This window comes from Myotis brandtii, unplaced genomic scaffold (genome assembly GCF_000412655.1).
Source record: "Myotis brandtii unplaced genomic scaffold, ASM41265v1 scaffold592, whole genome shotgun sequence".
NCBI classification, from domain to species: Eukaryota; Metazoa; Chordata; class Mammalia; order Chiroptera; family Vespertilionidae; genus Myotis; species Myotis brandtii.
Window position 1 is genome coordinate 248,103 of NW_005370232.1, and position 21,685 is coordinate 269,787.

Sequence of the window (21,685 nt, forward strand, 5' to 3'; positions counted from 1 at the left end):
TATTCTATTTATTGTCACTAGGTAGGGTCTGTCTAAAAATGTCTATCTACTTCATTTGAATGTAATGTTTTCTCCAAAGCTAAAAGCTCCTGGAAGATAGGGTCAGCTTTAATTTGCTTTCATTTTCCCGGGGCCCAGACAGTGCTAGGCACACTGTAGGTGTTTCAGTTGCTTTGAGCTGGAGTCCATTAAGCACTAATGCTTAAAAAGAACTTTCCTCACCTTAGGATGCAGTCTAATAAGCTTGGGAGAGCCTCGGGTGTGAGGTAACAATAAAGTGCACGGTGCCTGCTCAGGTGGTCAATAAAAGGAAACAGGACTCAGCTCCTTCCCTGAGAAGGTTCAACAGTAGCATCTTTAGGAGGGCAACAAGTACAGTATAACATGACCTTCCTTCCTGCCCTGACAAAAAGTACATGGAATTAAGAAAAGTCAAACGTGCACAGCACTACATGGCACACCCAGGCCCTGGCCGGCTCATGGCTAAGCAGGTAACTCCAGGCACCTCCATCTACCTGGCCCAGGTTCATTTTCCCTTTTGTGATTTTGTAATGACCCCAGAGGTTTTAGTGAAGCAATGTAATTAGAGCATTTCCTCTCTTTGTAAGCGCTCAATCAACGACAGCTATTATTACATCTCAGTAGCCTATTGGTAGAGCAAAATGCAGTGGATATTTTATATAACAGCAGACTGTTTAGCAGATGGCTTTGTTAATGAAGGAGACAGAGGGCCTCTCAAACTGAGAAATGGCTGAACCAAAGACAATGATGGCTGGATTACTTTCACCTGGTGAATCTGTGAGACACACCTACCAAATATGTAGTATTTGCAAATCAGTTTTTCTTGTCCAGTGGGAACAGAGTCTCTTTTTCTGAGCTGGTGGGCATCCTGCAAGCTCCTTTTCTAGCAGCTTCAGGCTGAAGTGAGCCCCGCAGGTACCAGACCAGGTTCAGCTTTGGCTGCGGTGACCTTGTGCCTCCTCCCAAAGGCTTGTAGGGTAGGGGATTCCCTCCATTCTCCTGGTGAAGCCATATGTAGCTCAGGAGTTGGAGTTACAGGTGGACATTCCTGGGAGAGGAACTATGTTAAGAGCAAGGAGGTGAAGGTCACAGAACACAGAAGGAAAAAGATGGAGGTGGCCCCAGGCTTCTGCCTTCCATGGCTGAATCGTGGTGTCACTCACCTCTCCAAGCCTCAGTTTCCTCATTGAGGCACATTTACCATCATAACACTTGCCTTGCCTACTTCAAAATGTTGTTTGAAATCAGATAAATGAAGAGACTCCCAAAATAGATTTTGGAAATATATAAGGGTCATTATTTCTTCAACACACTACTTAAGAAGTATACAGAGCTGTAACTCTCAGGCTCCTGGGGGATCTCAGACAAGTCATTGAACACGGCTTGTCTGGGAAATAGACATAACTCCATCTCGCTGGATTCGTGTGAGATATGAAAATACAAATGCGCTCAGCCTTCTGCAAATTCCAAGGTCAGCAAAACAAAGTGCATTAATTATTTAAATGTTTCTCCCAAGAACGTACCCCAGGTTGATGTCTAAGGCACAGTGAAAGAGCAGAAATCTTTCTGTTGCCATACAGAGAAGCAGAGTCAAGCTGTCGCTCTTCCTGAGCCCTCCTGGCCACATCTTTGGTTCTTTCTCTACTCCACACATTTTACCTTTAATTTCTGTTGAACTCAAAGTTTTGCCATTTCTTGCTCCCTCTTTTTTCTTTAGGCTGTTTTTCCCCCTAACAGACTCTCCAAACCCCACACTGTAGAATTAGAGAGATAACAGTTCTCCAGGGGACTGAGCTCTGTGCTCCGCTTGCCTGGTCCGACTCAGTCTGCTCTGGGTGCATTTGCTCCGAGTTGGCTGAGGCATCATTAAGTTCCTGGTTCCCTTGGAGATTAGGGCTGTGAAGTTCACATGGGGTGCATTCAGCTCACACATTCTTTCAATCTCTATAAAAATTAAAATGCAGCAGGTATTGTTTCTGCAAATCTCTATGCAAATACTTTCTGCCCGTGCTGACCAAGGGAATCAAGTCCATTAGAGCAGCTAGTGCTCATCCTGCCTTCTAAGAAGAGAAGACTCATAAATATTAGTCTGCTGGAACAGCAAGCAAATTGTTTTTAAATGCATTCTCTCTGGCTTTTAAGCTTCTTTGGCGTTTGAATATGAGCCAATTAATATGCTCTTTGACATCAGAAAAGTGAAAACAAGACACTAAGAAAGGAGTAGATGAAGATCTGAAGAGAACCAAATATTCCAAACCTTATCAGAAAATGCTGGTCGAACCCACTATATTTCTTCCCATTATCCAACATCCCCCAAATCATGTAATCAAGACTACCAAAATGAGAAAAAGTCATTTGCTTAGACATGTAGTGTTACATAGGGTATGAGCATTAAAACATTAATTTCTATCTAATGAAATCCCCAGTGCCTTTTGGGAAGGCAGCATGGCATAGCTGTTAAGACCTTAGTCTGATAGATCTGGGTTTGAATCCTGACTCTGCCCTGTGCTATCTAGTGACCTTGATTAAAACCTTTTAGTATTTCTGAGGTAGTGGTATTTGATTAGGGGCATCCAAAGGCACACACAAAAAAAGAGTATTTATTTTGCTATATAATCCATTCCATGGGTTGCCTGGCAACAATTCAGAGAAATCATCCTTAAGATTCTGTTCTTCTAGAACCACTTCCAGTAGCAAAATCTGAATTTGGGTCAGAAAAGTAGAACCAATAGGAGATAGATGGTAGATAGATAGATAAATAGTTAGATGATAGCTAGCTAGGTAGCTAAGTAATTTGTTACAGGGATTTGGCTTACAGTTGTGGGGGTGACTAAGCAATCCCAACATCCCATCCGTAGGCTGGGCAGTCAGGAAGGATCATGAGCGAAATGAAACTCCATAGGCTGGGGCCAAAGCTGTTATCCACCGACAGAATTCCTTCTCACTATAAAGAAAACCTCAGCCCTGATTCTGAGGCCTTCCAACTCGTTCAGTCAGGTCCACCCAGGTTATCCAGGGCAGTCTTCCTTACTGAAGTCAAAGTGATGAGAGTGACTAATTATATATGCAAAACACCTTCACAGCAAGACCCAGAGTAGTATTTGATTGAAGAGCTAGACCAGTGTAGGAGGGACTGTAGTCTAGTCAAGTTAACAAATGAAAACATCATCATAAATATTTCAAAAATCCAATGCTAGGCATAAACCTAAAAAACTTGCATGATGTCTGTGTGGAAAACTACAAAATTATATGAAGAGATGTGCTTAAACACAAATGGAAGGTTACCATGTTCATGAATCAAAAGGCTCGATACTGTGGAGCTAACAATGCTCCCAAACTTAACAATAGGTGGATACAATTCTAATGAAATCTCTAGCAGATTTTTGTATATGCGTTGAAACTGATAAATGAAATGTGATATTTATGTGGAAGTGTTAAAAGCTAAAAATCATCTCAACAATCCTGAACAAGAAGAAAGCTGGACACACTCCAGATGTCAAGACTTATTATAAAGCTATGTTCATTAAGACAGTATAGATTGTCATAAAAATAGAGTAATATTGATCAAGAGACCAGAACAGAGTCCAGAAACTAAAAACATAAAATGTGGGGTCATTTGACTTGTGATAAAGGGGCTACTCACTGCAATGCAGTGGGGGGAAATGACAGACTTTTCTGCAAATGGTTCTAGGTCAATGGATAAGGCATGAACAAAAAGTAAATCTTTTTTCTTACCTCACATCATACACATGTAAAAATCTGTCCCAGAGAGGCTGTAGATCTAAATGTGAAAGGTAACGTTTTAAAAAAAGCTTTTAGAAGAAAATACATGAGAATATCTTCATGACCTTGGAGTAAGCAAAAATCTCATTAATAGGACCAATAACCTCTAACTATAAAGTTATGTTTATGTATTTTAACATATATATTACCATCCAGAATATACGTTCATCAAAGGACACCATTAAGACAGAACAGAGTGCAGAAATAGACCCATATGTATGGAGTCAAATTGATTTTGGTAAATATTCTGCATTCCTTTAATTTAGAAAAGGAAAATGTTTTCAATAAATGTAGTAAAATTATTAAATAAACATATGGGGGGGAATGATCCTTGACTCCTACCTTACACCTTATTTTTTTTAAATCTCAGGATGTGTCAAAGACATAAATGTAAAACTAAGTGCTGATAATAAATAGTTTAGTTCTTGATCTGAATGCATTACAGGGATACATATGTTTTGTGAAAAATTTCAGCTATTCACGATACTTTTTTGTTTGTGTACTATCCCTATATAATAAAAGGCCAATAGCCATAATGACCAAAACGACCAAATAAAAGGTCACCAGGAAGTGCATGGAGCACCTCTCGGGCCCTCCCCTGTGGCCCACAGGCTCCTATCACAGCAAGGCTAGGAGTCCCGGATTGGAGAGGGTGCAGACTGGGCTGAGGGTACCCCCCTCCCGTGCATGAATTTCATGCACAGGGCCTCTAGTATAGGTATAATTTTGATGCATTCACACAGGATGGCTATCATTGTGTTGGCTCTTGTCATTTTTTTTTTATTTGACAATCTTAAGGGAAAATATATCAGTGTCTCTGACCCCTTTTAAAACAGGTATTGTCTGTTTTAAAAATTCTTATGGCACACCAGTGTGTTGTGGCATCCAAGTTGTAAACTGCTGCTCTAGACCAACATTTACTTAGAGGGCCTTTTAAACAAGATATTCTTTTTATGATTTATGCAATCATTTTAATGGTGTTGATTAGTGATATTTCATAGTGCATGTCTTTGTTAAAAATACTATTCTTTTAAACATTACAATATTTCATTCATCTTATACAACACTAGAGGCCCAGTGCACAAATTCGTGTATGGGTAGGGTCCCTCAGCCTGGCCAGCGATCGGGGCCAAACGGGGTCAATCAGAGCAGGCCAGCCGGGGGAAGGGACTGCAGGAGGTTGACTGTGGGAGCGCACTAAACACCAGGGGGCAGCTCCTGCATTGAGTGTCTGCCCCTTGGTGGTCAGTGGGTGTCATAGCTACCAGCTGGTCATCTGGTCATAATGGTCACTTAGGCTTTTATATATATAGATTCCTATTAGTTGCAAAGAGACAGATATTCCTGTACCTGTTTTACAAATAAGCAAAACTGAGTCATAATGGAGCATACTATAGACAGCAGAGAACTAAATCTAGGTTTTTCTAACTATAGAATGCTAGATAAGAAAACTAGTGATTCATTCTCATTTTTTCCTAAAATAATGTACTGTTTTTGTGACTTCCCAAGAGAATTTCCTTTCAGGAACTTTAGCTCATTCGCTGTGTGCGTAGACTTTGCTAAGTAGGGAAAGGCCAGCATTCAAACACTGGCAGTAACTTTACATTAAGAAGCTGGCACTGGCATCATAACTGTCTTCTAGAAATGCAGTTTAAGCAGTTGCGGGCATACACATAAAATATGTGTATAGAATCCTAATATATAAAAACCTTGGGCCGTAATGACCTGTCATGACTGAGGCTCGACCAACCGGAAGTCAGTCCTGCACTCAGGCAACCCAGCGCTGACTGCTTCAGCTGCAGGCGTGGTGCCCCAACACTGACTGCTGAGGGGGATGAGAATCAGGGCCAGAGAGAGGCCTGAAGAGAGAAGCAGGGACTGATCTGTTGCCTCTGTGGCAGCTTTTGATCAGCACTTGCCTCTTTCTTTCTCTCCCAGTCTGGCCAGCAGCCATGCCTCCATTTCTCTCCAGGCCTCCACCGGGGCTGCTGATCAGCCCCACCTTTCTGATCAGACCCCATTGATAGGCCCAGAGAAGCTGACTGGCATAGGAACCGACCAATCAGAACCAAATGTGGGGGCTATGAAGAACCAATGGCTGTCTAGGAGGTGAAGCTTTTGATGCTGACTGGCATAAGAACCGACCAACCAAAACCAAATCTGGGTGCTGTGAGGAGCCAATGGCTGCCTAGGAGGCGGAGCTTTTGACGCTGACTGGCATAGAAACCAACCAATCAGAACCAAATTGGCCAGCAGAGGAGGGCCATTGGGGGCGAGATCATGCTGGCAGGGGAGAGCCATTGGGGGCGAGATCAGGCCAGCAGGGGAGGGCCATTGGGGGTGAGATCAGGCCGGCAGGGGAGGGCAGTTGGGGGCAACCAGGCCAGCAGGGGAGGGCAGTGGAGGCAAGATCAGGCTGGCAGGGGAGGGCCATTGGGAGCAACCGGGTCTTCAGGGGAGGGCAGTTGGGGGCAACCAGGCTGGCAGGGGAGGGCAGTTGGGGGCGAGATCAGGCCAGCAGGAAAGGGCAGTTAGGGGCAATCAGGCAGGTAGGCAGAGGCAGTTAGGGGGGATCAGGCAGGCAGGTGAGCGGTTAGGAGCCAGCAGCCCCAGATTGCAAGAGGGATGTCCTAAACCGGCAGTCGGACATCCCCCAAGGGATCCCCAATTGGAGAGGGTGCAGGCTGGGCTGAGGGAACCCCCCCTTTATGCACGAATTTCATGCACCGGGCCACTAGTATACCAATAATTTTTGCTGCCTATCACCCTACATATCTCCTTAGTTGGAGAAAAAAGAGTGTGTGTGTGTGTGTGTGTGTGTGTGTGTGTGTATGAGAGAGAGAGAGAGAGAGAGAGAGAGAGAAAGAGAGAGAGAGAGAGAGCATTTCCTTTGGAAGTTTACATATTTCAATGTTGCGTGCTTGCAGTGTTCACATCCATTCTGGCCACTGACTCGCTCTCAGGTTTGATTGATAGGCAAGTACCTTCCCAAGTCACTCAGACCTTACTGGGCATGCGTCTAAACTGGCTTTGTCTGGTCCCTCCTGCCATTAATTAGCAGGGAATAGACTTGGAGAGTGTTAAATGTAGCTTTTTGGCAAAGCTGTATAAATGGTGTGCCTATATCTAGTCTTCCCCTTTACTCCTCTCCTGTTAATAACTATATTACTAGAATGGTATCAGCAGGGAGCACCATGCGTTTAGCACAGCAATCTATTAAACCACATACGCATTGTTCATTAACACTAATGGACATTAATGCATAAAGCCCCACTCATTAATTGGAAAAGTAAACCCCCTTGTGTATAAATAAATCACCCCCCCAGCTATAGAAAGGCATTTATTTTTATCTTTAAATTTGTCTTTTTCCCTGGCTGGGTAGCTCAGTTGGTTAGAGCATCATCCCCAATGTTACGAGGAAAGGGAACCTGGCCCTGAGCAGGTCTATCTAGGGTTGGCTCATAGTGTGTGGGTTCTTGACTTTGTGCAGGAAAAATTTCACAATACCAGTCCAGGCGACTATGAGGGAACGTTTATTAAAGCTGGGGACAGTGAAAGAAGAAAGGGCGTAGCATAGAAGAAGCAACAGGAGAGCCCGGGCTGGGCTGCCCTCGCTCTCTGGGAAGTCAGAGAAAGGGGGGCCTTGGGATCAGGCTCAGGGGACTAGTCTGCCATGAGCTGCCGCTGCCCATTGCCCCCCAAGCTGCAAGTCTGGTGGGTTCCCTTCGAGATAAGGAGGTGCATGCCTGTGGTGGAAAGTGAGGGAAGAAGAGAGGGAAGGGGATGATGGGAGCTGCTCCCCAGAGGAAGAGCATGAGTGGGTCCTCTGTTTTGATGTTTTATCTCTTTCTCACAGGAGGGAATCTTAGGGGAGGTCTCAGGGGAAGGTTTCAACAGAATATTAATCAGTTTTATAGCTGTGCTCCTCCAGGGTCGTGGTCTCCACTGATTGGTTAGTGTCAGGGCAGGGTGTCATCAGTAATCGCAGCTGGACCTGGTGTTGCCCACCTGGTTTTGCTGTTTTTCTGGGTCTGGAGCTAAAATACAACTGTCAGTTTATTCATCTATCTGTCTCAGTTTCCCTGTTCCACTTGTCCTGGATTACTGACTGTCTCACCAATATTCCAAGGTTTCGGTCGATCTCTGGTCAAGGCACATGCAAGAATGCATAAATAAATGGAACAAATATCTCTTCTTCTTCCTTCTTCCTTCCTCCTTCCCCCTCCTCCTCCCTCCTCCTCTCCTCCTTCTCCTTCCCTCCTCCTCCTCCTCCTCTTCCTCCTCCTCCTCCTCCTTCTCTCTCTCTCTCTCTCTCTCTCTCTCTCTCGGACGATAAGGGGCCACATACTAAACCTGACAAGCTCAGAGGAGGCCTGTGTGGCTGACTTAGAAACTCAGAGACCCAAAGTAACCACATAGGATAATCTGAAATTAAAACTTTTAAACTAAAAGCAGTTTATGGTGGGTGGTCATGTCCTATGCTAGAAGCTTCCCTGACAAAGGTCAACTTTCACCTTAATTGAGTCTGTCTATTGTCTTTCCACATCTAGATAACATACCTTTGGGATTTCAGGGGAACTTCCTTTTTTCCAGACCCCTCGGGATGGAGACCACAACTCCTCTCATTGTTATTGTTGACTGTTAACTATCCAGTACCCACCTATGTAAAGGAACCTATGTAAAGGAAGCCTATGTCTATCATTGTACTTTTTTTCCAATCCCAGAGGTTCCCCCACCCCGACCCCACTTTGCTTTCTTCTGCCTCCCTAATCACCAATGGATTTCATGTAACCCATTTATGTCTTCCCTTTTTATTGTAATGTATAAGATAAGATGCAAAACTGCCATTCTCTCCAGCATTATCTCAATCCATTAAGATTGTACTTCTTGGCAATTGTCAACAATTTGGCTCAAATAAACGCACAAAAATTCTCTATAGGTTTGAATGTTTCTTACGTTGACACTCTAAAATAAATAAGTTAATTAATTAAAATTTGTTTTTAGGTGCTTGTCTAATAAATGCAATTGAACTATTCTATAATATCTTTTTTTATAGCAAAGATTTGGCCATTCTGAGAACAAATTCCATGTCCTAAAGTCTGTCTACTTCAAGCCCCAGGGAATAGAGTTAGAACTAGTATTATCCTTCACTCTGTCACTAATGTTTCATGACAAAAGATACACAGTAAAGTGGATAAATGTTTTGCAGGCTGACAATAATGCATGTACATCTTATTATAGGGAAAAGTTTTGGCTGAGTTTCAGGCAAAAAGTCCTCTTGAACTCAAAGTGCCACCCTTACCTGCTTCTTCCTGAAATGGTGAGTAAGCTACCATCAGTCTCTGTGTTCTGATGTCCTCAGCTGGAAAATGGGATAATAACAAGACCTATCTCATCAGGGTGTTTGGAGAACTAAATAAAATAAAATACATGGAGTGCTTGCCATTGACCTGCCACAGCCAGACAGAAGACAGAAAAGAAAGCTAAAATGATCCACCAATTAATTGAAGCCAATTAAATCATGATAATAAGGCCCTACTATGTGTTAGTCACTCTAAAGGATACTTTTCTTATCTTACACAAGCAATCCTCACAATTCTGATAAACAATAATCATTATCCCCATTGTATACATAAACAATGTTACAGTTTATAGGACTTTGACTCAAAGAGGTTAAGTATTGCCCTGGCTGGTTTGGCTCAGTGGGTAGAGCGTGGGGACTGAAGGGTCCCAGGTTCAATTCCGGTCAAGGGCACATGCTGGGATTGTGGGCATGATCCCCAGTAGGGGGTGTGCAGGAGGCAGCCAATCATTGATTCTCTCTCATCATTGATGTTTCTATCTCCCTCTCCCTTCCTCTCTGAAATCAATAAAAATATATATTTTTTTTTAAAAAGAGGGTAAGCATCTCTCTCCAGGTCACACAGATTTTGGCACAAGGATCCTATGTGATTAAGCTCTATGCTCTTTCTCTGATCAAGAAAAGCTGAAGAACAACTGAAGAAGAAGGGAAACTATTTGTCCTAGAAAAATATCCAAAGGTCCATAAATTGCCATGATATCTTTTTTGTAGCTTCTCGGAGAATTTTTGTAGATAATAATTTATAAAACTAGAAATATTTTTAACAATATCATCAAGTCTTATTAGACTCAATGATAGAAATTAGAATTTTAAGCATCTTTAGCATAAAATTAATGAGTGCCAGAGTAACTTTGGAACCTTGCAAGCTACCTCAGTTCAACCTTGCCCTGCTTCACACATGGGGGACAAAGATACCCAAATTCTTCTATTTGTTTGTCAAAATTTCCTGGTAAACCTGGCAGGATGTCTAACCTAGTTTTTTAAAAAAAAAAAATTAAAAAAAGAAAGGAAAGGATTTGTTTGGAATACAAACTACAAAAGGACAAGGATGCTTTTATCTGCATTTATACAGAGATTTTTTAAACGTTTACATGTAATATGATTAGTGTTTGAAAAGATTTATCTAGTATAAAAATAGTTTCAAAGTTGTAAAAAATGTTTAAATAAATAGGAGTCTCTGAGAACCATGTAGCATTTACAACATTGTTAAGTATGAATTGAAGTGTCACTTTAGTAATGCTTCTAAAATCTCCTGCATAAACTAGTGCCCTTATATGTCTACATAAACACTTTCTCCATTGCAAACAGTATGTATTCTTGGCTCTTAACAAAGATGAATACCTCAAACAAGGGATTAGTATTAGCATTTATTCAACAAATGTTAAAAATTCACTATGACCTTCTCCTTTACTAGATCCTTCAGTAATCCACTTTACAGTTGGACCCAAGAAAACAGTGTAAGAATTTCCATGGCTGGGGGTGGTGGGGGCATTTTATTGTCAGAGAGATTTCTCCCTACATGTATGACTACCCTTCCTGTATGTATAATAGAAAATCATTTTTAAACTTAATAGTTTTAAAATATATATATATAACATATATAACTATATATACAAATACATAGAGGACATTAATAATAGTTTATGTTTTTCTCAAACCCAATGCAGCCAGTCTTTGATTTGTATGTTTTTGTATTTGTTACCCCTCAGAATACCAAAGATTCTCCAACGCTAGCATTCTGAAACATTACCATTAGAATAGTTGTTACATATTTAATTTCATGCTCCACTCAGCATAAAGCAGTTGTGGGACTACAAACCAAAGCAAATTAAGTGGCTTCTTAGATAATTTCCTGCTTAATTGAAAGCAGGTAGCTTTTTAAAAGTAATACTTGGCTTTGTTTCAAATGATTGTACGGTTATTTCTTTATTTCTTCCTTTTTTTTCTTTTTTTTTCTTTTTCTGGGCAAAAGGGACACTTTATTTCTTGTGGTTTCTGGCAGCCTGGGGCTGGGCGCGCTCACTGTCTTCCCCCAGAACAGGGCGCGGCTCCATGGCTCTGCCTGTGGTAGTCCATGGCTATGTCCCCCAACAAGCACAGAAACTCCGAAAACTGGATCTTCTTATCCTCGTTCAGATCCTTTTCCTCAAAGACTTGGGACAAGTAATTGTTGCCCCGTCTGTCACAGCCCTTGACGAAGTTAGGGAAATTCTCCTTCAGCAACATCAGCAGGCCCGGCTGGTCAATCATGTCATCAGGTTTGCTGTATTTGTGGAACAGATCGATCATGGTCATCACATACTTCTCAGCGTGAGTGTGGCTCATCTTGGTTTTCAAGGAAGCAGAGCTGAGAAAGTGTCACTGAGGAGAAGGATGAGTGTGGTTATTTCTTTTTTTAAATGCATGGCTGTAGGAGAACTTTCTACTCAGCCCCAGCCCAGTGGTTGGGAGTCTCTCACTGAGTCGAAGGGACATGGATGTGAACTAGTGCTGGTAGCAAATGAATGAGAGCGCACCATGAAGGTGTGTGGAGGTGGGGACACAGGGCAAAGTGGGAAATATATATACTTATTGTATATATACATATATTATATTTGCTTATGTTTTATGTGTATATATAATACACACATACATGTATATCTACATATATGTTAATTTATCATTCACATTTCCTGTCATTCTGCTTTACTCTTAGCATTGGTCTAATGTGAGTAAGTGGTCTGTTATGAGACTGGTAGCCCCAGTTCACATCTGACAGGTTTTCTTCATCACAGTGCAAAACTAACCATCGGCTAAGATACCCTCCCGCGCTTCTGGAGATACAGTCCTAGGAGTGAATGTGAACATGCTAATAGGGAGACATGAAAGGAATTTGGTTGGCATAAATGTTTATAAAATGGATGGATTATGGACTTCTGCTTTGTCAGGAGTCAATATTCAGATTTCCCCCCCCCAAGTAATTTAAACCTGACAAAAAGTTTTTAAATTACAGAAAAGAAAGAATGCTTCCTTGCTGCCTAGATTTAGTAGAAAAACAGAGAGAGAGAGATAGAGAGAGAATGAGACAGAGAGATAGGGCAAAAGGTATTTTTCAGAACCAAAAGTTTTAAAACACTACAGGGGGGAAATATATATTGAGTTTTACATTCATCAATTGCCAGCACTGATAATAGTGCTTAAGTGCCCCAGAGCTATGTAATAAATGATAAGAGATGCACTTTGGGTATTTACTGAAATTCTGACTTGCCTGCAATCTTTTTAGGCCCCTGGTTCTACTGTCTATTCTACCTTGTAGCTCTGCAGTTACAGTGCAAAGATTAGCAAATCAAATTTTTTTTTAAAAAAATTTGTAACCATCTTGTAATATTGAATGCTTAGTTTCCCATTATTTTTGGCATTCCCAGGTGTGTTGTTCCAGTCATTTTAAAAAAGGTCAAGAGAAATGTATTTTTATTGATTTCAGAGAGTAAGGGAAAGGGAGAGAGAGACAGAAACATCAATGATGAGAGAGAATCATTGATTGGCTGCCTCCTGCACACTCCACACTGAGGATTGAGCCTGAAACCCAGGCATGTGCCCTAACTGGGAATAGAACCATGACCTCCTGGTTTATAGATCGATGCTCAACCACTAAGCCATGCTGGCTGGGTGAGACACAGCAATTTTAAATGAGTATGAACCAACCAACAGAGCTGTAAAGTATGTGAAGCAAAACTGTTACAACTGAAAGGAAAAACAGCCCTGCTGGCATGGCTCAGTGGCTGAGTGTCAACCTAGGAACCAGGAGGTCATGGTTCAATTCTCCGTCAGGGCACATGCCTGGATTGCGGGCTTGATCCGCAGTGTGGGGCTTGCAGGAGGCAGCTGATCAATGATTCTCTCTCATCATTGATGTTTCTATCTTTCTCTCCCTCTCTCCCTTTTAGTGATCTCTCTGAAATCAATAAAAATATATTTTTAAAAAAGAAAGGAAAAACAGACAAATCCACAATTACAGAGGGACTTCAACCCTCCTCTCTCAATAATTGCTTGAACAACTGGACAGAAAATCAGCAAAGATATTAAAGAAGTCAACAGTATCATCACCTAGCAGAAGCTAATTGACACTTATGGAACACTCCACCCAACAACAGCAGCACTCTTTTCAAGCAAACACAGAACATACACCATAGGATCTAGAGCCATAAAACAAATCTCAGAGAATTTTAAAGAATTAAATTGGACAGTGCATTCTCTGACCATAATAAAAATCAAACCAGAAGTCATGGGCAGAAAGATAACAGGAAAATAAACACTTAGAAACGAAATAACACACTTCTAAATAATCCATGGGTCAATGAGGAAATCTCAATCGAAATTAAAGGACTGGGATTAAAAAATACATTTAACTGAATGAAAATACAACATATTAAATTTTTGGAATGCAGTGAAAACAGAGAGAAATTGTAAATATAAGAGTAGAAATCAATGAAATTGAAAACAGAAAAGTAAAGAAGATTCATAAAACATAAGATGGTTTTTTGAAAAAACATCAATCAAATTGACCAATCTCTAGCAAGACTGAAAGAAAAAAGAGAGAATACACAAATTAATAATATTAGGAATGAAGCTTTAATATCTGATATCACTACAGACCCTACAGACATCAAAGGAAAGTAAGAAAATATCAAACACATAAATTTGAAAACTTAGATAAAATGAACCAATTCTTCGAAGATCACAAAGTACTTCAACTCAAATATTTCAGTAGCCCTGTAACTATTAAGAAAAGTAGATATATAAATTTAAAACTTCAGAAAAATAAATCTCTAATCTCTACTATAGAATTCTACCAAACATTTAAAGAAAAATTAACACCAAAATTAACATATTCTCTTCCCTAAAATAGAAGAGGGAGGAACACTTTTTCATTAATATCAGAAAGCCAATATTATCCTGACATCAAAATCAGACAAAGAGAATACAGAAAGATAAAAGAAAAACTACAGTCTAATATCTCTTATAAATATAAAGTAACAATCCTTAACAAAATCTTAGCACATAGATTTTAACACTATGTCAGCACAGGATAAGATATCATGATCTACTGGTGTTTATTCCTGGATACAAGGCTAGTTCAACATTAAAAAAATCAATCAATATAATCTACCATATTAACAGGCTTAGGAAGAAAAATCATATCATTCTATCAATTGATGCAGAAAAAGCACTTGACAAAATTCAATATCCATTCATGATAAAAAAAAAACTCTCAGAAAACTAGGCATAAGGGGAACTTCTTCAAATGGATAAAAAAAATAAATAAATCTATAAGTAACGTCATACTTAATGATGAAAGACCAAATGCTTTCCCTCTAATATCAGGAACAAAGTAAGAATGTCCCATCTCATCATTGTTAATCAACATAATACTGGAAGAACAAATAAGTGAGTATATCAAGGTCACAGAATACAAGCTCAACATATAAAAATTAGCTATCTCTCTATATACTAGCAGAGAGCACATGTAAACAGAAATAAAATATAATACCACATGCAATTGCTCTACAAAGTGAAACACTTAGGGTATAAGTCTAACTAAACATGCTCAGAACTTGTATGCTAGAACTACAAAATGCAAATGAAAGAAATCAAGTAACGATCTAAATAAGTGGAGATATATACTATGTTCATACATAATAAAGATGTCAATCTTCTCAAATTGATATTCAGTTTTAACACAATTCCTATCAAAATCCCAGCAAGGTTTATTGTGACTAGATATTAAGATTATTCCAAAATTTGTATGGAATGGAACTAGAATAACTTAAAAATGTATAAAAAATATTGGAAGTATCAGTCTACTCAGTTTCGAGGCTTATTTGATAGTCACAGTTACCAAGACAGTGTGGTACTTGTAGAGAGATGGATATACAGATCAACAGAACAAAATAGAGAAGCCAGAAATAGACCCCTACAAGTACTACCAACTGATACTTGCAAAGGTACAAAAGCAATTCAATGGAGGAAGAACAGTCTTTATCAACAAATTAGGATATTCATAGGCAATAAAACCTATGCTCTAAACTTCACACTTATATAAAAATTAACTTAAAATGGGTCATAATCTTAAATATAAAACTATAAAACATTTAGAAAAAATATATAGGAGAAAATCTGTAGAACCTAGGATTTAGTAAAGAGTTCTTAGACATGACACCAAAAGACTGATCCATAAAAGAAAAAAATGGAACAATTATGTTATTGTTATAATTAGCTAGTTTATTTATATTAATAAGAAGAAGAAAGCAAAGGGGGAGATGGTGCATGCACACTGAAGTTGGCATGACATAGGAAAGGTGCTTGCCTGTCAGTCAAACCTGGGGAAAAGATAACTGGCTAGAGGGGAAGAGCCACTGCAAGCCCATGAAATCCTGAAGGTTAATGAATTAAGCTCCTGGTTATAATGCCCAGACAAAAGATCTCTCTCTCTCTCTCTCTCTCTCTCTCTCTCTCTCTCTCTCTCTCCTGTTTCTGGCTTGTTCCATGGTAACCCTCACTCACCTGTGTGCTAGCCTGCCAGGGCCTTAGCAGCCGCATGGCCATGCAGAACCCCCACACATGGGCTACAGCTAGTCAGAAGCTGGATGGGGCTGTGCTGTAATATGGAATGGGGGCTCTGGGCAGTGGCTTTAATCCTAGCCCCGCTGAAGACAAGATGGGGCTTTTTGCTTGGCGGGATGGAGGGTGGTAAGACCTTGGAGGAGAAATCCCTTAATTTTACATCATCAGTAAAGCTTTCCACAAAACCTCATTCTCCCATGGGGGCCCCTGGAAATTATTTTCCCACCAGCACCCCAAGAATTCTACTTCCACTGGTAACAGCTGGGGACTCAGAGGGCACTCCAATGATAATAATTGGACTTCATCAAAATTAAAAACTTTGCTCTCCAAAATATCCTGTTAAAAGGATGAAAAGACTGGGGTGAATTACTTGCAAATCTCATGTCTGATAAAGGACTCATATCTAAAATTCATATGAACTCAAAACCCAACAGTAACAAAAAAATTATCCAATAAGAAAATGGGCAAAAGACATGAAGAGATATTTCACTGAAGAGGATATATGAATGGCAAATAAGAGGATATGTGAATGGCAGGAAAAGATGTTCAACATCAGGAGGAAAATGCAAATTAATAATACCATGGTGAGATACCCCTACACACCTATCAGAACAATTAAAATTAAAAAAATGTTGGCAAGAATGGTAGAAACTGGCTCTCTCCTGCATTGCTGTTGGGAAAGTAAAATAGTACAGCAAGTACAGTAGAAAATAGTTCGACAGTTTCCTAAAAAATAATCATATACTTACCATATGAGCTAGCAATCACACTCCTGAGCATTCATCCAGAGAAATAAAAACTTATATCTACACAAAAACCTGTACAGGAATGTTCATAGCAGCTTTATTTGCAATAGCCATCAAAAGGGAAACAACCAACCACCATGCCCTACTATTGGTGAATAATTAAATTGTTGTACATTCATAGGATAAAATACTCCTCAGTAACAAAAAGGAATAAACTATTGATACATGAAAAAACTTGTATGGATTTCAAGGGCATTATGCTAAGTGAAAAAAGCCAATCAGGAGATTACAAGCTTGGAAGAAGCAATTTACATAACAGCCTCAAAATGACAAATAGAAGTGGAGAATAAATTAGTGGTTGCCAAGGGTTAGGATGTTGTGTGTGGAGGGGGAGGTGATGACTATAAAGAGATTACATAGGGAAGATCTTTGTGGTGCTGGAATCGTTCTGTGCCTTCATTGTGGCAGTGGTTTCAAGAAATATATAGACGATAAGATGACAGAATTACAAGAACACTTTATACCAATGTCAGTGTCCTGATTTTATTGTACTATAGCTATGTATAATGTAACCAATAGTGGATACAAAGTGAAGGATATATGGAACCTTTCTACTAGCTTGCAACTTCCTGTGAATCTACAATTCAAATTAAAAAGTAAAAAAAAAAAAAATAGATGCCCTGGCCACACCCCAGACCAGGTAAATATAAATCTCTAGGGAAGGAACCTAGCCAACTGCATTTTTAAAAATTTCACAGGATACTTCTAAAGTACAGCTTGGGTTCCAAACCCCTGGTGGCTAGTGCTCTTGGTACCATTAATAACCTGGTTATTATTTAACAGGAAAGGAGCAAAGGGGAGATTAGATAATATAGGCATGCCATTTGCACAGCTTTGCCAGAAAGCTGCAGTTAACATTCTCCAAGTCTGTTCCCCACAGATTGCTGGGGAAAGGGCCTAGACAACAGACACATGCCCAGTAAGGTCTGGGTGATGTAGGAAGATGCCTATCTGTTAGTCACACCTGGGAGCAAGTCGGTGGCCAGAATAGGTGTGGCCACTGCAAGGGCAAGAAATCAGAGATTCGCCAAAACCGGTTTGGCTCGGTGGATAGAGCGTCGGCCTGCAGACTGAAAGGTCCCAGGTCCCAGGTTCAATTCCGGTCAAGGGCATGTACCTGGGTTGCGGGCACATCCCCGGTAGGAGATGTGCAGGAGGCAGCTGATCGATGTTTCTCTCTCATCGATGTTTCTAACTCTCTATCTCTCTCCCTCTCTCTCTGTAAAAAATCAATAAAGAAATATTTAAAAAAAAAAAAAGAAAGAAATCAGATATTCTTAACCTCAGAACAAAGGAAGTTTGCCCCTTTTTGCTCTCTGGGCTCTCTGTCTCTTGCTGCTAGCCCCTGAGGGGCTCGCACTCTCTGCACTTGTCCACCTGGCCCATAGCCATGTGGACTCCACACAGTGGATGAATGGACTGTGAATAGCCTAATGCTGTACCAGACTCAAACCACCATGGAATGGGCACTCTGGACACTGGCCCTGTATTTGATTCTGCTGGAGCCCCAGCTATGTATTTTCCATGACTGGCTTAAGGACAATGGGACTTAGAAATCCGAGAAATATAATCCCACGCCAATAAAACCATTCACTCTCCTATGCAAGTCTTAGAAAATTCCTTTTCTAAAGATATCATAAGATCCATGCTACTCCCACTAGTGTTGGGGGAAATTGGACTCACTGATTTCTCCAGCAACACCATTATTGAGTAGCATACCTGCAAGTGTAGTGAAAGGTAGAAAAGAAGAGTAAAACTGAACATTCAAATCAAATCTGGTTTAGGTTTCTTGAGTATTTTTTCACCCTAATGGTGAAACCTGGCATTTATGTGAATTTAAACAATGTGGATGGGATAATCAGTCATCATTATGTTATAGACCATTTTAAATAAAAATGCCAACCTTGATAGACTGTTCTTTGGAGTCTAATGCATTTGGTATCAATGTTATAATTTTAAAATGCTAAGGAGCAATTACAATCACACTTAAATATGTAGCAGTTTTAGAAAATTAATGTTTCACTGAGTCCTCATTTTTTATAGGTAACAAAGTGAATTCAAGGTTTTTTGTTTTTTGTTTTGTTTTGTTTATTTTAACAAACTGCTGACTACTACCAGGCTTAACCCTGGGAAATATGTGAACAGTAAATATTTCTATCTTGACCATGGACTGTATCCTAATATATTAGTTACTTTTATTAATGATCAACTACTACCTAGGAAGGTCTCTTCGTATAAAACTATTCTAGTGTGTTGAAAACATAGAAGCCAAGGATTATTATGAGCCAATAAATGATAATTTGACCAACTAAATGTCTTGTGTGGTTATTAATCATTCCTTAGTACCATCATCAATTGATACTCACTGTGCATCTATTCAGATGGACCAGAAGATTTAAAGTTTAGGGAAGAGTCTTTCTCTGCCTTCAAAGGGTTGTAAACCTGTTTGAGGATAGGACCAAATTTATAAACAATAAATAACAAAGCACAAAAGAATATGCTGAAATCTGGACTAGTAGAAAGGGGCCAAAGTGCTTGTTTTTATTGGAGGTATTTTTGCAAGAGCTGGAAGGGAGTTTGCATCATCTGGGCTCATTGATCCTGCAGATGAGCAGCTTCAACAATGCAGATTTATGCTATCCATGGGTGGGTTTCGCTTAGTTCTCAGTTGTGAACTTACATCCAAAAATGCAGCTGTTTTGAAGCAAGAGATTTGGCAAAAATGTAAGATGAAGCATAAGCAATTACCTCCCACCCAACTCTAGTCAACAGCAATGTCTACTCGCCCTTCCTCCAGCCCACCCTTCAGGGCTTCAAGATTCTTATCTGATTGGAGTGAGGGTGGGAATGTGTTGTGTGTTGAATTATTTGCCCTACTGGGAAGAAACTTCCAAAACTGTACCATCTCTTCTCTTCCCCCCTCACCCTCCTCCTTTTCCTTTCCCTTTCCTCCCTCCTTTGCCCTCCCCTTCCATTCCTCCTCCCTCCGTCCCAATATGATCCTCACACACTCTATTCTAATTTACAACACAACTTCCCAGATTTATTTTCTGTTCTGGAAATATTTATCCATTTAGAAGCATTAAGTTCCTAACTGTCGTAAAAAACAAAACAAAATAAGAACCACCGCGTTTTAAGAGGGATGGTGCAAATTCTTTTAAAGAAAGTTTTGTGATTGTGGGAGGTAATCAACACCTACTCAGACATTCTTCTCTAAGACAGCTGAGGTTTACCATTTTCACTATTACGGCAATGAATTTTTCCTCTTTTGCTTTACGCCTTTTGGCAGCAGCCTCAACTCTGCAGGTGTTAGCGCTGTAAGGGCTGAACCCAACCGCCAGCAGGCCTGCCGAGCCCAGCGTGGGATGCTGCCCAGCAAAACACAGAGCCCCGGGAGCCAGCGACAGAGGAAGGGCGCCTTACAAGCGCGCTTCACAAGAGACTGGGACCAAAGCCCTAGAAAACTAGAGAGAGTTCATTTCCCGGCGGGGGGAACCCACAGGAGCCGGAAAAAGAGAGGGGAGGGAGGGGGAAGAAAGAAAGAAACCCACCCCGAGATCTTAAACTCAGCGCGAGCGAGAAAGCGCTCGGCAGGCTTGGCCGCTCCAGCTGGAAGTCATTGTGCCGGCTGGCGTCTGCGTTGTCAGGGCGACCGCCCGGCCGGCGCCAGCGGAGGGGGGAGCCTGCCTTCTGCCCGCTGCCCCACGGAGGGAGGCAGGGAGGCCCCGGAGCTGGGCCGGCTTCAGTTAGGGAGGATTTGCTTTCCACTCACTGCGACCAGGCCACTGACTCAAGAAGAAAGGGAAAACAACACTTGTTTCTGCAGATAAGTTGGACTTTGAAAGTGTTAAATTAATTCATTGCGGCCTCACTGTGTGCCCTGCATTGTGCTGGTATCACACACACACACACACACACACGAAATCAGAGGGCTTGAAAGAGCTCAAAACAGAAAAAAGAAAGAAAGAAAGAAATGTACCAAATTCATGATTCGGGCATTTTATTATTCCATTGTTCCATTGTGCTGTACTACAGTGCTTTTGAGGATCTAGGTAAATGAATCCAAGGGGCTTCAATTTTTCAGTGCCTTTGCTTTGCTGTTTTGTTTTTCTCTGCCCTGCCTTGCTGTCCGTTAGACTGTAATCTCCAGAAAGCTAAGCACTAGGTCATGGTCATTTCAGTACCCCAGCTTTTAGCGCGCTCTCAGACACAGAGTTAAGGATTCTAAAATATGAGGAATAGTCTTTGCGTAAAGGCTTGTGAGTCCCTACACATCTATTTTGGGTGCTCGCTTGTTTTTTTGGCGGTGTTCAAGATTGGTGATACATTGTTACTGAAGCTGGAACACTGGAGAGTATGTAGCCTGAAGATTATAGATGTTAAATTTGCCTTCCCTGCTGTTGTCAATTCCCTTTCATGGCCTCCCTTTTCTTCATTTGCAAAAGGAGACTTAGTGAGATATTCTCTTAAGACCCCTAAAGTTCCATAAGCCGATCATTCTATTTATCAACTTTTAATAATACATTTTGAGTTTACTATTCCTATAATTGTATTTGGTAAATACAATAATTATTCATTCATTCATTCAACACACAGTTCAGGGATACCTGCTATGCGAATAGTAAATTCTAAAAATTTTAGTTGAATTTTTGTTAAAGTTAAAAGATAGGATTCTTACCTAGAAAACAAAAGAAGATGCTAATCATCTGTTATAAGCCATTGCCACTCAATGTGCATGTGGTTGAAATGCAGACTTGGGTGAAGGCTGGGATTATGGATGCATAACAAGCATACAAGTGATGCTGGTCCCCAGACCAAACTTTGAGTGAGAATCTACACTACAAAGTAATAAAGAGATCTTAAAGTAAGAATATGATGGATGTAAAGTGATGTCATTTCCTGAAAGCCTCTAGAGGAGGTGTACTTGAGGCAGGTGACTGAGGATCTACTAGGCTGAGGGGAAAGAAAACACTTTCAGGAGAGGAAACAGCACTGGAGGGGGAAAAGAGCAGGAAGTAAGTAGGGCAGTGGAAGATTGGATCTTTACAGGTGGCGTGGGTGGTATGACTATGAACCAGAGAACTTAAAACTTTAGAGCTGAAAAGTACTT

General features: G+C 40.6%; 1 protein-coding gene and 1 long non-coding RNA gene across 2 annotated transcripts; one reads left to right on the forward strand and one right to left on the reverse strand.

The window, feature by feature from the left end:
- The first annotated feature begins 401 nt into the window (after positions 1-401).
- Positions 402-4,602, forward strand: LOC106728337. Its single transcript, XR_001364637.1, has 3 exons — positions 402-412; positions 1,343-1,344; positions 4,518-4,602. It is a non-coding gene; the product is annotated as an uncharacterized LOC106728337 (long non-coding RNA).
- Positions 4,603-11,122: 6,520 nt separating this feature from the next.
- Positions 11,123-11,558, reverse strand: LOC102257557 (protein S100-A7). The gene has a single exon (XM_005879336.2). The coding sequence runs from the start codon at positions 11,489-11,491 to the stop codon at positions 11,186-11,188; it is 306 nt and encodes a 101-aa protein (XP_005879398.1). The 5' UTR covers positions 11,492-11,558; the 3' UTR covers positions 11,123-11,185.
- Between the last annotated feature and the right edge of the window lie 10,127 nt (positions 11,559-21,685).